This window comes from Nasonia vitripennis, chromosome 5, assembly GCF_009193385.2.
Source record: "Nasonia vitripennis strain AsymCx chromosome 5, Nvit_psr_1.1, whole genome shotgun sequence".
Classification (NCBI taxonomy): Eukaryota; Metazoa; Arthropoda; class Insecta; order Hymenoptera; family Pteromalidae; genus Nasonia; species Nasonia vitripennis.
The window spans coordinates 11,751,886-11,767,626 of NC_045761.1; the positions used below are offsets into that span (position 1 = coordinate 11,751,886).

Sequence of the window (15,741 nt, forward strand, 5' to 3'; positions counted from 1 at the left end):
TATACTATCGCAAGCCCACACCCCAAATCTAGAAATCATTAAACTAACGTATTTAGACGTAAATCTATCCGGACATAATTTATCATCGATAATGATACCACTAATAGTGTAACCATTCAATATTGTTCGATAGTAAATCGTATTTTTCTATCAAAAATTGCAATTCGAATCACCCGCTCGTACTTGGATTGGAATATTTTGGAAACAGCCGTCCACTTCTCCGCAAGCAATGCGCTGATGTGTTCTGTTCCAGCAGGACAGCAGTTATTGCACACCGCACACGTCAGCTAGTGAACATTTTCAGATTTTCATATTGTAATGTCGGATGCACACCGACGACAGACAAAATAGTGCCGTACCATCAGATTTGCATTTAGGACGTTATCATATCACATGTCAAAATGGTTAGTTTTAATTTTCAATTTTTAGGGTGCACCGTTTCCCGACATTCATTAGAAACTTTATCCTTCCTTAATACATTGCTATTTGACGAATTTGATTTTATCATGTTAGCTTTAATTGTAAAAAATATTGAGGTAACTTATAAACAATTGTTTTTATGACAGGTACTCATCGCTGCTGCAGTGTGCACCAAGGGTGGCAAGAGTGAGTACTTGATGTTTTACTACATAATAACGTGATATTGACAATTTGTACCATACAATTTTCATTAACTTATTATGATTATAAAATATTCTGTTTAGCCATCATCTCTCGTCAATTTGTTGAAATGACCAAGGCAAGAATAGAGGGTCTGTTAGCTGCTTTTCCAAAACTAATGAGTACTGGTAAACAACATACATTTGTTGAAACTGAATCAGTCCGCTATGTTTATCAACCATTAGAAAAACTTTACATGTTACTAATTACAACAAAAGCTAGTAACATTTTGGAGGATCTGGAAACATTACGTCTCTTTGCTAGAGTAGTAAGTGTCCTTGTATTTGATCATTTTTTTAACTTTTAAGCTTAATATTATATTAGAGTAATAATCATTATTCTGTCTAGATTCCAGAGTATTGTAAATCCATGGATGAATTGGAAATTGCTGAAAATGCATTCAATTTAATATTTGCTTTTGATGAAATAATTGCTTTAGGATACAGAGAAAGTGTTAATTTAGCACAAATCAGGACATTTGTGGAAATGGATTCGCATGAAGAGAGAGTTTATCAAGCTGTTAGATTTACGCAAGAAAGAGAAGCTAAAAACAAAATGAAAGAAAAGGCAAAAGAATTGCAACGGCAGAGATTAGAAGCTAATAAAAAAGGAACGAGTATTAAAAGCCCAGGCTTTGGAGGAGGTTATGGCAGTGGAAGCAATTTCGCACCTACTCCCACTGTTGGAGATTCAGCGAATTTTATACCAGAGCCTACGAAAACATCCTACACACCAATGCAGTGAGTTTCTTAAAATTCTTTATCTCCACAAAAGGGTTTAAAAATTATTTTATCAAAACTCAAATGAGCTTCATGGTTGCATTTAACATGTTTTTAGATATAGTTTGGTAAAAGATGGAATTTTTATTTTAGGAAACCAGCCTCAGTTGGTGCAGGTGCAATGAAATTGGGTGGAAAATCTCGAGATATTGACTCTTTCGTTGATCAGTTGAAAGAAGAGGGTGAAACAGTTACTTCTGCCAATTCCTTAGCCAGTGCAGGAACAAGAGTTGCACCAATTAATGCAGATTCTACAAATAATGAACCGTATGATAAATATAATGTTCAATTAACAAATTTAGTCCTTCGTCAGATACAAGTTTATTTTATTTTCAAATCTTATATTTTTATGACAAAATTTGTTGATAGTCATACGTAGCCTTTATTATTATATCTATTTAATCATCATTCTTTTATTATTTATAGAGTCCATTTGAAACAGGAAGAAAAACTTAATGTTAGAATCAGGCAAGATGGCGGTGTGCAAAATTTCGAATTAGGTGGTTTAGTAACATTAAATATATCTGATGAGAAATGGGGCCGTATTCGTGTGCAAATAGATAATAAAGATACAAGAGGAATGCAATTACAGACACACCCTAATGTGGATAAGGAACTTTTCAAAACAAAGGGCCAGATTGGTTTGAAGGTTCCTTCGAAACCATTTCCTCTGCATACAGATGTTGGTGTATTAAAGTGGCGCTTTCAAACTCAAGATGAAAGTGCACTACCGATCTCAAGTATGCTGAATACAATTTTTTATCATAACATAGTTGTTCATCTTATACTGGATGTTTTATATCTTATTTCCCTTTTAAGTTAATTGCTGGCCAGCTGAAAATGGAGAAGGAGGCTGTGAGGTAAATATTGAGTACGAACTGGAACAGACAGATCTGGAATTAAACGATGTTCAGATAAACATTCCACTACCTATTGGTGCAAAGCCTGTAGTGAGTGATTGTGAAGGTCAATATACTCACGAGGCCAAGAAAAATATATTAGTTTGGTCAATACCCATTATTGATGCTACAACAAAAACTGGAGCAATGGAGTTTTCAGTACCAAACTCACGACCTACAGACTTTTTCCCTGTACATATTTCATTTTCATCTAATACGCCGTATGCTAAAATAAAGGTAAATTTTATTTTAAAGGTACATTTTTAATATTTTAAATCGTTTTCAAACACTTATTAAAATTATCCAATTTTATTTCAGATTAATGATGTTATGCTTGTTGAGGATGATAGTCCAGTAAAACATTCTGTAGAAACAGTCTTTTTAACAGATAACTACGAAGTAGTTTAATCTTTTTATAAAATTTCCATTATTACAAAAACAAAGAACTCTTTTATAAATATAGACATATTTTTTCAAACTATTCTTTTTAGTTAAGTTTATCGGTATTATGCTGGTTACTGTCAAATTCACAATATTGTGTTTGTAAAGATATTTTTCATATTATAATTATTATTATTGTAATTATTATTATTATTATTATTATTATGATTATTATAAATTGTCAAACAATAAAACTATGCAAATAAACATAAGAAAACTAGTTTGAAAATTTCTACTTGTTGCTTGAAAATAAGCTTGGTACATATTTTATTATTTTAATATAAGTATTACTGCCTTTACATCGTTATTGTCAGATACAGATCTACTTGAAAATTATACTCAAGTAAAATTGTACATTTTGCATTGATAATAATACTTGAAAAGTAGTTTATTAATTTTCAATCATATATTGTCATATTCATCTAACCGTATTCATCATCATGTATAGATATAACGTAAAACATTTACATGACGGTAATTAGAAAATTGTATACGCAATAATAATATTTATTGCTGTCATTATATACATATATGTGTAGACAGTGCACATTCGAATAACGCGCATGCGTCGCGGCTTAAGTTTCTTCGTCTAATCGTCTGCTTGATGATTGTGCAATCCACTTATTTTGCTGTCTCGCTGCGCTGTCCGAATCTCAAAAGAGACGAGCCGGCCGTACTTAGCTATAGACGTCGCCTACCGGCTTGATTCGGGTGCCCTTGATTGTCATTGATATATAATATCTCGCTAGTCGCGGCAACTTGGCAACCGCAACTCGATTAAAATTTTTAGTTTTATCATTATTTTTCAATAAATTACCGGCCACACCTTATTTGAGGTAAAGCAATTTGATTTTTCATTCGCTGCTTATTGTAAGATATTCATTTAATCAATAATAAATTTTTCTTTGTGTTTTATCCATAGAATAATGACTTCACTAACGGTTTCGCAAGTTGATACAGTAGTATTTGAAGGTCAAAAGCCAGGTACTTCTGGCCTTCGAAAAGCTGTTAAAGTTTTTCAACAAGAACATTACACAGAAAATTTTATTCAAGCAATACTCGATGCTTTGGGTGATAAATTAAATCAAAGCACGTTAGTTGTTGGAGGTGACGGTCGTTATTATGGCCAAGATGCGGTTCGGAAAATCATCAAAATTGCTGCAGCAAATGGGGTATTTATTTTATTATAATTTATTTGAAAAATCTAGCGATTCCGTTAATTTTATTTAAGAAATGCATTTCATACTCCTTTTTTTACATGTAAACGGAAGATTTATATTATTATTTCAAGAATTTATGTACTCTGCATATATGTACTGATTGCGTAAAATTAAAGCTTGGTCATTAAATAGTCTATCATTACTACGCAGCATGATAAGAGACTATATAAAAAAAAAATGTGATAGTGCATTATATATAGACCCACATATGTGACATCAATTTGAAAACAGTTTTATTTTTAACATTTTGTTATTGACAGGTAGTTAAATTGTTAATTGGACAACATGGTATACTATCTACACCTGCTGTATCAAACATTATTCGTAAATACAAAACACTGGGAGGAATTGTTTTAACTGCTTCGCATAATCCGGGTGGACCTAATGGAGATTTTGGTATTAAATTTAATTGTGAAAATGGTGGACCTGCTCCAGATGCTGTTACAAATAAAATTTATGAAATAACAAAAACTTTGAAGAAATACAAGATTGTTTCTGGACTTGAAATTGATATCGGAAAAATCCAAAGCACAACTGTACTGATTGATGGAAAACCTTTTACTGTTGATATTATTGACTCTGTGAATGATTATACTGCCTTGATGAAAGAAATCTTTGATTTCTCAGCTATCAAACAGTTACTTCAAGGAAGTGATAAACGACCTCAATTTAAAGTTCTTATCAATGCTATGAATGGAGGTAATGTTAGTTTGTTCCTTATTTAAATTATTTTCTTTTTTTGGAGTTTTTATCTTATTAATTTGTTTTAGTGACTGGCCCTTACATAACTGAAATATTTGGAAAAGAGTTAGGTGTGAGCAGTAGTGACTTGGTAAATGCTGTTCCTAAAGAAGATTTTGGAGGCTTGCATCCAGACCCAAATTTGACTTATGCTGCAGACCTTGTTAATGCTGTAAAAAATGGACCATATGATTTTGGAGCAGCATTTGATGGTGATGGAGATAGAAACATGGTAGATATTTTAAATATTATCGACAGCGAATCGCATTACGTATTTTAGCTCTTATTTAATTTCAGATTATTGGAAAGAAAGCATTTTTTGTAAATCCATCTGATTCATTGGCTGTTTTAGCTGCTAATTTGAATGCTATTCCATATTTCAAAAAGACTGGAATAAAAGGCTATGCTAGATCCATGCCAACCGGAGCAGCTGTAGATTTAGTAGCAAAAAAAACAAACGTAAAATGTTACCAAGTACCTACTGGGTGGAAATATTTCGGTAAAAAAAAACATTCTTCAAAAATAATTATTAGTAACATACTTTTGAGTTTTAATACCATTTTAAATTTTGTGTAAATTGAATTAATTTTTCCAAATAGGTAATTTGATGGATGCTGGACAACTATCTCTTTGTGGGGAAGAAAGTTTTGGTACAGGATCAGATCATATTCGAGAAAAAGATGGTATTTGGGCTAGTTTAGCATGGCTAAGTGTAATTGCCAATCTAGGGAAATCAGTTGAAGAAATATTGCTTGATCATTGGAGTACTTATGGAAGAAATTTTTTCACTAGGTTCGTATAAGATTTATATTCTATAAATTACACCAATAATCAATATAATATGGATTAACGTATTATTTTAGATATGATTATGAAAACTGTGATGCTGATAAATCTAATGAAATGATGAATTATGTGGAAGAGTTGATGAAGAAATCAGACTTTGTGGGAACAAAACTTGCATCACAAAACAAAACCTATATTGTTAAAGAGGCTGACAATTATTCATACAAAGATCCCATAGATGGTAGCATAGCCACAAAACAGGTAAGTTGTAAATTTAAGAAAAAATATTTTATGATTCTAGAACAGATTTTTTCAACTGATACATTTTTCAGGGTCTTAGAATATTATTTGAAGATGGATCGCGAGTAATCTTTCGTTTATCTGGTACTGGCAGCTCTGGTGCAACTATTAGATTATACATTGAAAGTTATGAAGCGGATCCATCTACATTTACTTTGGATCCTCAAATTGTCTTAAAGCCACTTGTTGATATATCGCTTAAATTAAGCAAACTTCAAGAGTATACAGGCCGGGATAAGCCAACTGTGATTACATAAAAAATAATTTGCATTCAACCGTTGCAAGACTGTTTTGATAATGTTGTAAATAAATTTAAATAAATGAATTATTTATCACTATTTATTTTTAAGATTGCAACTTGAAATGATATTCTTCATTATCACCAAAAAATGAACATATTCATCATAGAAACACGTTTTCCATTACAATTAAAAAAATACACAGTGCATACTTGATAGTTTTAGATCAATTCATCAGGAGCATGTAAGTATTAAATGTTTTATTTCGAGTCAATGTATAACAACCCAAACAGTATTATACTAAATCTGACTGACTGAAGGAAACGATATAATTTAAATATAAACGTATACACATAATACTATAAACTAAAGGCATTCTGATTAGCTATATATTTGTTGAATACATTTTTATCAATGCAAATTTTTTTATAATAAATTTGAAATTTGTCAAGTATACATTTGAGTCTATTCGTATGGCAGTGATGACGGTAATATACATATACTCTATTCCTTCCCCCTCGCCCTCCGCCATTTTTATATAACCTACAAATAGAAAAATATATGTTGGGTATCCTATATCTATATAGCTGCTAGATCTAGCACTCTGGCAGTCATTCCGTAACAGTTGTTATTGTCAGCTGATCCAACCAAGCCAGACTGACAAATAACAAAGAATCATTGTTATAAGTACGCAGTTTTCATTAGCTAGTTAAGCTAGATTTATCAGGAAGTTAAAAACATTTTTTAATTTATTTAGCATTTTATTGTATCAAGTATGATATAGTCTATCGGTTCAATGTGACAGCTCACGGCGACGTAATGGCATGACAAATCATTCTTGTAACTATGATAAAGCATATTAAATATAAAAAATCGAACATTATAAGTGATTCAACGCTACATTCAAAATAATAGTACAAAGTTAAATTTTCACTAAAAGCAAAGTGTATATTTGTATATAGACAGATCAAGAGCTAAGTAAAACTCATGGCAACAGACAGCAATGACGAAGTTCAACTGCACTCAAACAGGTGAGGGACTAAGGTTATGTTTTTATTAAGTTTGTCGTCGACAATATGCATGAATAAACGAAATGGACTTGGCAAAAAAAAATTAACTAACCTCATGGCCCATTACAAACTTATATTGTGTATGTGAATATGCTTGCGCTTCAACAGAATTAGATCATATACTTTTCTATATAACTATGGCAATGTAACTTTCTTATAATTGCAAGCTTTTAATATTGTTAGAATTTTTTATCGACTTGATAATTTATTTCTAATCAATAATTTTTCAAGTTTGCAGTTAAAAATAAACATTTTGTTGATGATTGCTTTGTGGGCTATTGCATAATACAGTTAACAATCAATAATTTCGTGTTGTAATGTAATATTGTTTCATGGATGATTATTTTGCTTTAACCTTGTTAAATTATCTCTACATAGTTATTAAAACTGCTGCATTGTATTAAATGATAACTACTGCATGAAACGATGCAAGAGTGGCATAGTTGTTATGCAATGATTCAATGTATATAAATTATGTTGTGGTTGAAAACATGTAAAACATTAAAAGTAATAAATTTCTAATTTATGTATCGTTTCAGCTGGTTTTGGGAATGGTTTAGCTGGTCACGTTCTTCTTCAACCATGCTCAGAGCAGTGGAAAAAAAAATACTTTCATGTGAGTACCTATAGAAATTTGATGGATTCCCACATTGTAATATAACATTAGGCTAATTATATTCTATATCCTATAACAGATTTAAAAACACCATACAGGGGAAGGTATGTTGATATCGGAGCAGTTGTAGGAGAATCAGACAAAATCTGGACTTTGTCTTTAAATCAAGAATCACCACAAGTACCAATTGTCTTGCTTCATGGCCTTGGAGCTGGTGTTGCTCTTTGGGTTTTAAACCTTGATTCTTTAGCCAAGCAGAGGCCTGTTCATGCTATAGATTTGTTGGGTAGATAACATGCAATATATCTCCTAATTTTTATTTAAACACGAAAAAAGTAAAAAAAAACACTCAACTGTGTTTTTTTTATATATTTCCAGGATTTGGCAGGAGTAGTCGACCAGTTTTTAGCAAGAAGGCTGAGGAAGCTGAAAACCAGTTAGTTAGATCAGTAGAAGAATGGAGGAAAGAAATGCAATTGGACAATTTCGTTTTACTTGGTCATTCTATGGGTGGCTTTTTAGCAGCATCATATGCTATTCAATATCCAGAACGAGTAAAACATCTAATTCTTGCTGATCCATGGGGATTTCCAGAAAGACCAACTGATGTTGTTAACAAATCACAGGCTCCACTTTGGTTAAAGGCCATAGCTTATATGGTCCAACCATTAAATCCACTATGGGCTGTGAGATTTGCTGGACCATTTGGTATTACTTTATATTTTATATTCAATGATAATTTTTTTTAATACATGCATGAAAAAGGAGCTATTCCATGTCTTGGAAAAGAAAATGAAAATTTGAGCTTTTCGAGCATCTTTTGAGTAACAGAAAATAAATTGAGAAATGGAAGCACTTGTCCTTCCTTCCAGGATAATTTTTTTTTTAAGATTACCAATATTTTTAAAATTTTGACGATTTTAAAAATTCTTTTTAATGTCAAAAGGAATTGCTAGATCTCCTGTTTGCTATTCCTTGCAATAAAGTCTATACACGCCCTTATTAAAAAAGCACTATTTGTAACAAAGGAAAAAGGTCTTTTTTCAAACGCGTGAGATAGTTCAAGCACAAGTAAGAGTTTTGGGCGCAGAATACGCCATCATCGTTAGAAAAAGCTAATTTTTTCCTACTTGTTGCATAGTATTATTAAAAAATAAAACCTTTTTTTAAACTAAAATAATATTTTTAGGCCAGTGGCTTATTGAAACTACGCGCCCTGACATAGTAAGAAAGTTTTCACCAGTTCTGCAAGATGATCCTACTATTATTTCACAGTATATACACCAATGCAATGTTCAAACTCCTTCGTAAGTATGAATTATGGTAATCAAAACTTGTTTTTCTAAAAAGTTTAATTTAATAATTCATATCTATATAACATATAACAGAGGAGAAAGTGCCTTTCATGCTATGATGCATGGTTTTGGATGGGCGAAAAATCCAATAATAAAAAGGATTGATCAACTGGACCATAAAATTCCTGTAACACTTCTCTATGGAAGTAGATCTTGGGTGGACAACACTGCAGGTGAAACAATTAAACGAGTCAGATCATCCTCTTATGTTAATGTTCAGGTAATTAAAAATCCAACCACAGCCAAGTATTTTTATGCATGCATGATCAAGGTCTTTTTGTATATTTGTACAGAGCATCAGACATTTAAGAACATTTTAAATGTATATTATATAAAAAAAAAAAAAAACATTTTTTGTTTTTGCAGATAATAACTGGAGCAGGACATCATGTTTACTTGGACAAAAGTGAAATTTTCAATAAATATGTTCTGGAAGCTTGTAAAATAATTGACCAACATTCAAAATTGACTCAACCTGAAAATTTAAATCCAGGATCAAAGCTAATATGCGAAGAGAAAAATAGGAGTGATGAGGAAGTTGATGATAGTACAAAAGTTTCCGATAAAGCAATAGATGTAGATAAATCAAAATTAAGCTAACAATAGAAACCAAATCCAATATTAGTGTCATTACTTCTTTCTTTTTTGATGAACTGGTTCATCTATAAGCGTATAAAACAATTTTAAGTATTTTTCTTGTACATATATATAAATACATGCTATTTGAAGAAAAAATTTTGCTTTATATCTATTTTTGATTTCTTCTTGAACACTGAGTTGTAGAGATTTATGTACAAAATGTTTGCCTAGCGTTTATTTATGTGAATGAACATTCGATTTTCTTGTGCGACGACATTATTAATTTAAGAAAATGATAAGAAAATTACAAAAAGTATTATTTTAAAGATTTACAGAACAAATATTACAGTAAGTTAATATGATGTCAACAACTGTAGAACAGTTGCATGAATTATACAAAAATAAAATGTTTACACACTTTGTTTGATTTGCGAAGGCTTCATCTAATTTTTTAATTATTCTTCCTCACAATAACGTAATACGTGCGTCCAATTGTTCTAACGCATTTTTGGTCCCTCTCCATACTCGATGGTCGATCAAGCGTATCAACGTTTACGAGATACGCATTTTAAAAACGTTTTAAAAGCGTTTTGTGCTTTTAGGGATAGCATTCGCACATATTGCAATTGCAACAATCATACTAAATCGAGCTAAGATCGTTGAAAAAACGATTATTTGTGTAAATGTACCCAAAATACACAGTAGAGCTTCCGGACATTGAATAGAGCGCAGATATTGATTGTGATTGCTCCGTTTGTATTCACGGTGATATAGCCCTCGTGCATTTATACATAATAGCGCGGGACGCGTATAGGAGCTAGAGTATAATATAGAATATAGGAAGTGAAGGAAATAACTGTATATCGGTTAGCGTTCGCATTTGAAAATGAATGAAAAAGCATTACCGTGGAATTTATCAACAGGCGATCAAGTGCTGCAGCAAAGGTGCAGAAGTATAGCGGTCGCAGGAAGGATATTCATTGTTTAGCCGCACATATGCGTGCAACTAGTGAGCGTAACGAACAAAAGCTATGGAGCGGAACAATGGGGCGAGTATGTTGTCCGCTGCGCGTCGAGAGCCTGCAGACAGCAAAAGTTTTCCTCTATTATATGTTCGACACACTATACATCCCACTGTACATGCAAGAACGCGGTAGTGCAGTGAACAAATCACTACGAAAGTTCTGTCGCGAGTATGACAGGACCGTCGAGTTATCCACGTCTTGTCTTCACTTGCATCCTCGGCGTTTACACGTTGCTGGCTTTGTCGGATCACACCGGCTGCAGCTGCTCGAGGACCAGTGCATCGGAATTGTTCATCAGTAGGTGTCGTTTATTCATAAACTCACACGCCGATAGTGCATCTATTTACTCTAACAATGTGATTGCCACAGACAAATCATCGAAGAACAGAAACATCATCAGACGACAAGTTTCGCGAGCTGCTCCCGTGCAGGTGCCGACGGCCACCACCGACGAGGTTTTCTGTGACTTTGGGCCTCTGCCCGTCCAGACTCTCTGCGAATGGCAGGACGGAGCCGGCGCGCTCAAGTGGATGCCCGGTGCGGGACTGACGAGCAACTGGCTCGGCGGACCAGCTGTCGACTCGAGCATGAACACGATGGAGGGAGGGTAAGTTGCAAAGAACAACTGGATGTGTGTGTGTTTACGCGTACCTGAACAATACTTCATAACTACACCCATCAACCACCCGCGTAGGTACGCGTTCATCGAGTGCTCGCAAGTGCCCAGAGCGAATCAAGCGGTGAGCAGTCCGAACGGCCGGCTGCACAGTCTCCAGCTGGGAAGCACCGGAGTCTCCGGCACCTGCTTCATGTTCAGATACGCGATCGACGGGCTCAGTTCGGCCGGGCTGCGGGTCCTCTTGCATCCCGGCTACGACGAGTACAGCTTGAGCGTCGCCAAAGCCCTGAACAAATCGACAGCCGCAGCTTCGGACGCGGACGCTCCTCTCCCGCCACCTCCTGTTGTCAGCACAACTTCGCCGAGCCCTACCAGCAGTAGCAGTAGTGCTTCCGCGAACGTTCCTCCGCAAGACAACGTGAACCAGGTACTCTGGCACGCGCACTATCACGTCCTCGGGGAGTGGCAGCTGGCGCAGATCCTCTACACCTATCCGGAAGTTCACACTGTAGGTTTATCTTGTTGATGGAAATTGCCGATTCTTCGGAACACGGTACAATTTGATCACACACGGCAATTACTTGTGAACTTTCAAGCTGATCATCGAGGGGATGCCGGTCGAGGCGAGCGATCCCCTACGCTCTTATCGTGGCTACATCGCCGTAGACGACATCGATCTGCAGCCGGGAACAACTTGTAACGGCTTTTGCAACTTCGCCGCGGGATTCTGCGACTGGAGCAACGAGGTCGAGGACGACTTCGACTGGTCGATCGTCAGTATATATTGTTAAGAACATATAGATACATACACAATTGATGAGATATGTAATACAAGTGTTATGGTTGATCTGCGCACAGTAGAGCCGGGGCAGCAGTAAACCGACGACGGGCCCGGTGATGGACAGGGAGGCGGCGAGTTCGAGCATCAGGGGCGGCGGCTACGCTTATATAGACTCGAGCTTTCCGAGGCGACCGGGCGACCTGGCCAGACTGGTGAGCGTCGGGCTGCCAGCTAACAATCAGGATTCCCCGCTCTGCTTGCACTTTGCATTCCACATGTTCGGCTCGGGTATCGGCGAATTGCGCATCTCCATACGTCACGCCCGAAGCCTCGAGGCCCAGATGCAGGAGATCTGGCGACTGCGCGGCAATGCTGGCAATTCCTGGTTCGACTCGCGCGTCACCGTCAGCTCGCTCGACGACTATCAACTCGTCCTCGAGGCTACTGTCGGTAACACCGCCATGGGTGACATCGCCGTCGACGACATCTCCTTCTCCGCCGGACCTTGTCCAAGTTGGTATCGTTAAAAAAAAATAAGGCGCCTGTATCATTGTTTGTAGACAGTCGAATATAGGCCCTATACACTACTGTTAGCCGGCTGCTGGATTCAAATATTTGTCTATACTGACAGCATCTCCCCAAGTGGCTGCCCCGGCCCACTTTCCCCGGGACTGCAGTTTTGAGATTGACGAGTGCGGCTGGATCAGCAGCGGCCAAGGCAGCTCCGACTGGGAGCGTCTCTCCCAGCAGAGTTTGAGTCCGCGCAACCAGCGCAAGCCTTACAGTCTGCCGGCGTCTCGTCCTCGACAGGAGTTCCTGATGGCGTTGCAGAGCCGAGGTGGTACTGGCGGCAGTTCGGCCGCCAGTAGCACAAGCGCCTACCTCATAAGCAACGAGATCAAGTCTGTGCCCAACGATCCGCTGTGTCTGAGCTTCTGGTACCTCATGTTCGAGTCGTTCATCGACGCGACTGGCCCGAGTCTGGGAGTGCTCCGGGTTCTCGTGCAGCCTGTGGGCGAGAGCATCGACAGCGCGATACCAATCTGGCAGCTTTACAACAATCAGGGCCCCAGCTGGAATTACGCGCAAGCCAACGTGATCGAAAAAATGGGACGCTTCAACGTCGTCTTCGAGGGCAGCTGGGGCCCCAATCGAGCTAGCGGCAACATTGCCATCGATGACATAGCCTTCTACACCGGCAATTGCACTGGTATGCACCCTATCTTACGTCTATGTAAGGCTTTTTACCTTAGATTTATGTGCTCGTTTTACTCTGTGCAGTCAGGCCAAGCAGCGCAATCGTTCGAGTCCAGGATTGTAGTTTCGAAAAAGGGCTCTGCGGCTGGGAAAACGTCAGCAGTAGTGGAGCAGTGAACGATCCCAGGATGCAGTGGCAACGAGCCTATCCGAATCATCGACCAGCTCAGCTTCTCGACAAGACCTTCGGTTCTCCCGGAGACTTTGTTTTCTTCGACATCTTTTCTCCAAATCAGAAACGCCAGGTCAGTCTGCGCTCACCGTTGGTCACTCTTGCGCCGGATGAAGAGGCCATTTGTTTCACTTTTTGGTTTGTGGCTTTCGGAGTCGAAGAGTCGACGAGTCTGAGGATTCTTAAAATTTCGGCTAACCAGGAACCTGCCAACGAATCACCGGAATCGTCACAAGAAAATCAAGATTCAGAACAGCAAGTAGTACGTACAACGTCTACTATATTATCTATGTACATAATTAAAACGAATTATTTAAATAAATAAATATTTCTTACAGCTTTGGTCGATAACGGCAAAAGGTTTTAACAATCCACGACCCTCTTGGACGTGGGCGCAAGTTACTGTTGAATCTCGATCGTCCTTTCGATTGATTTTGGAAGGAAGTGCAAGCAACGGTGGCTTTGCCATTGATGACATCAAATTTCAATCGCAAGCTTGTCCAAGTACTTGATATTTTAATCTAAATTTGTATTTTTAAAATGTTTAATTCATTCTCAATCTAAAATATATTTATACTAATATTCCTGAAATTATTTTTTAGCGCGTCCAACTGCTGCGAGATTATCTTCTGCATCACAAGAATTGTAATATATGGATTTTTACACTTGATTACATTTAAAAACAGAATAAATATATACTTTTTATATATATTAAATATTTATTATTCACCTAATGTTAAAACAAATTAGGCACATTCATAGCACAATGTAGTTACTTCAGCGGTGTTTTAAGAAATTGATTAAAAATACTGAATCCAAAAGTTTGGGAAGAAGTCGAATATGAACGTCCTAGATTCAAGTACACTTTGGCAACATATGGAGCAAGATATGGACAGAGTAAAAGAAGACGAGTAGTCGGTCGTAGTTTAGCCCTTTGCTGCAGCATCTTATAGACCATAATTCTACTTTCTTTAGACACCTTAGACGATCTAAATAATATTGGTTTTCGATTGCACACCATATCTACTGCTTCCTTGAAAGTCTAATAAGTAATCAGTGAATGTCACAACTTGCGATTAATAAGATTCCGTTTAAAGGAAAAAAAATCAAACAAAAACATTTGGAATAATGTATATTATCAATTACCGTTACTGAAAAAGCAAGTTCTTGAGTAAGCATCTCGTACAAAACTACACCCATGCTCCAAACGTCAATTTTTAAATCGTATGGCTCTTTTTTTAGCATTTCTGGGGCAATATAACAGTAGGATCCAGCGTGACTCAAGTTGTTCCTATAAAATAAAAATTGCAAATATTCAATCATCAAATATACTTATATTATATACCATCGTATTTTTCTCAACTTACTCTCGCAAATCTCTTGATAATCCAAAATCGCCGATTTTTACTATATCTCCCATGCGTCCAGTCAACATTATATTATCTGGCTTTAAGTCCCTATGTAATATATTTTTTGAATGTATATGATGAACACCCATAACGACTTGAGCAAAAAGATATAAACAATCCTACGAAACACGTCAAGATTCATATTAAACAAGTAATTTTTTTTACTTATTTTATTCAATAACGATTCAAATATTTACTTGCTCTAGCAACGGGCTGGATCGGTTATCTAAAAGATTTCTCAACGTTCCGTGAGCAGCATATTCCATTAAAATATAAAAGTTTTTAGACTCCTGCCAAGCGCCATAATATGAAACAACGTTGGGGTGTCTTAAAATTTGCATACACTCTACCTCTGCCGTTATCATCTGGTAAAATCATAATTTTTTTATAAAAAATACTGATTGTAATGCTTTTTTACACGATTACCTTATTGATCCAAGCATTACTAGAATTTTGTTCTTGCTCCTTGATGACGAATTGCTTGGAATCTTTACGACGTTTGACGAGATACACTTTCCTGAATTACAAAAAGAACACAAATTTACGTAGAAGTTGCGCATACGAAAAATAAAACAAAAAACTTCAAGAGAAACGATGTATTTTACCCAAAAGTTCCTTTTCCCAGCAAAGCTTCGAATTGAAAATTACGATTTTGCATTTTGACGGCTATATCACAAGCAGTTCGACTAGCACTACTAATACCTGTCTAACGTCTCAAGACTGGATGATAACAGACTATACGATAGTTATTTACGGTTCAATGAAGGTCTTGGAATTTGGAAGGTGAGAGACA

At 36.3% G+C, this 15,741-nt stretch overlaps 5 protein-coding genes across 9 annotated transcripts; 4 read left to right on the forward strand and 1 right to left on the reverse strand.

Annotated features, from left to right (window-relative positions):
- Positions 1-45: 45 nt before the first annotated feature.
- On the forward strand, positions 46-3,032 carry LOC100124234 (coatomer subunit alpha). The gene is made up of 8 exons (XM_001608095.6): positions 46-404; positions 567-606; positions 705-928; positions 1,009-1,400; positions 1,533-1,706; positions 1,866-2,179; positions 2,259-2,575; positions 2,657-3,032. The coding sequence occupies exons 1-8, from the start codon at positions 402-404 to the stop codon at positions 2,744-2,746; spliced, it is 1,554 nt and encodes a 517-aa protein (XP_001608145.2). The 5' UTR covers positions 46-401; the 3' UTR covers positions 2,747-3,032.
- Positions 3,033-3,349: 317 nt separating this feature from the next.
- On the forward strand, positions 3,350-6,164 carry LOC100124235 (phosphoglucomutase). 2 transcript variants are annotated; one of them, XM_001608097.6, is made up of 8 exons: positions 3,350-3,615; positions 3,702-3,951; positions 4,260-4,698; positions 4,770-4,972; positions 5,038-5,239; positions 5,340-5,532; positions 5,604-5,787; positions 5,859-6,164. In XM_001608097.6, exons 2-8 carry the CDS (start codon positions 3,706-3,708, stop codon positions 6,081-6,083), a joined length of 1,692 nt encoding a protein of 563 aa, XP_001608147.1. In that variant the 5' UTR covers positions 3,350-3,615; positions 3,702-3,705; the 3' UTR covers positions 6,084-6,164. The 2 variants fall into 2 exon arrangements, with proteins under 2 accessions (XP_001608147.1, XP_031788358.1); XM_031932498.2 differs by having other exon boundaries at positions 3,507-3,615; positions 3,696-3,951.
- A 426-nt stretch (positions 6,165-6,590) lies between these two features.
- Positions 6,591-10,120, forward strand: LOC100124236 ((Lyso)-N-acylphosphatidylethanolamine lipase). Of its 2 annotated transcripts, none has more exons than XM_008217727.4 (8): positions 6,591-6,905; positions 7,028-7,096; positions 7,675-7,751; positions 7,831-8,037; positions 8,130-8,459; positions 8,941-9,058; positions 9,140-9,326; positions 9,473-10,120. In XM_008217727.4, exons 2-8 carry the CDS (start codon positions 7,053-7,055, stop codon positions 9,704-9,706), a joined length of 1,197 nt encoding a protein of 398 aa, XP_008215949.1. In that variant the 5' UTR covers positions 6,591-6,905; positions 7,028-7,052; the 3' UTR covers positions 9,707-10,120. The 2 variants fall into 2 exon arrangements, with proteins under 2 accessions (XP_008215949.1, XP_032456976.1); XM_032601085.1 differs by having other exon boundaries at positions 6,591-6,752.
- A 5-nt stretch (positions 10,121-10,125) lies between these two features.
- Positions 10,126-14,248, forward strand: LOC100679151 (MAM and LDL-receptor class A domain-containing protein 1). 2 transcript variants are annotated; one of them, XM_031932482.2, is made up of 9 exons: positions 10,126-11,007; positions 11,080-11,317; positions 11,405-11,837; positions 11,926-12,102; positions 12,191-12,623; positions 12,742-13,320; positions 13,392-13,801; positions 13,878-14,043; positions 14,142-14,248. In XM_031932482.2, exons 1-9 carry the CDS (start codon positions 10,881-10,883, stop codon positions 14,186-14,188), a joined length of 2,610 nt encoding a protein of 869 aa, XP_031788342.1. In that variant the 5' UTR covers positions 10,126-10,880; the 3' UTR covers positions 14,189-14,248. The 2 variants fall into 2 exon arrangements, with proteins under 2 accessions (XP_031788342.1, XP_031788341.1); XM_031932481.2 differs by having other exon boundaries at positions 10,126-11,317.
- LOC100680460 (serine/threonine-protein kinase Nek8) lies at positions 14,059-15,695 on the reverse strand. Of its 2 annotated transcripts, XM_008217729.4 has the most exons (7): positions 15,554-15,695; positions 15,375-15,465; positions 15,146-15,313; positions 14,907-15,067; positions 14,686-14,830; positions 14,270-14,581; positions 14,059-14,168 (listed from the first exon to the last, which is right to left on the reverse strand). In XM_008217729.4, the coding sequence occupies exons 1-6, from the start codon at positions 15,604-15,606 to the stop codon at positions 14,312-14,314; spliced, it is 888 nt and encodes a 295-aa protein (XP_008215951.1). In that variant the 5' UTR covers positions 15,607-15,695; the 3' UTR covers positions 14,059-14,168; positions 14,270-14,311. The 2 variants fall into 2 exon arrangements, with proteins under 2 accessions (XP_008215951.1, XP_003424605.1); XM_003424557.4 differs by lacking the exon at positions 14,059-14,168 and having other exon boundaries at positions 14,236-14,581.
- Between the last annotated feature and the right edge of the window lie 46 nt (positions 15,696-15,741).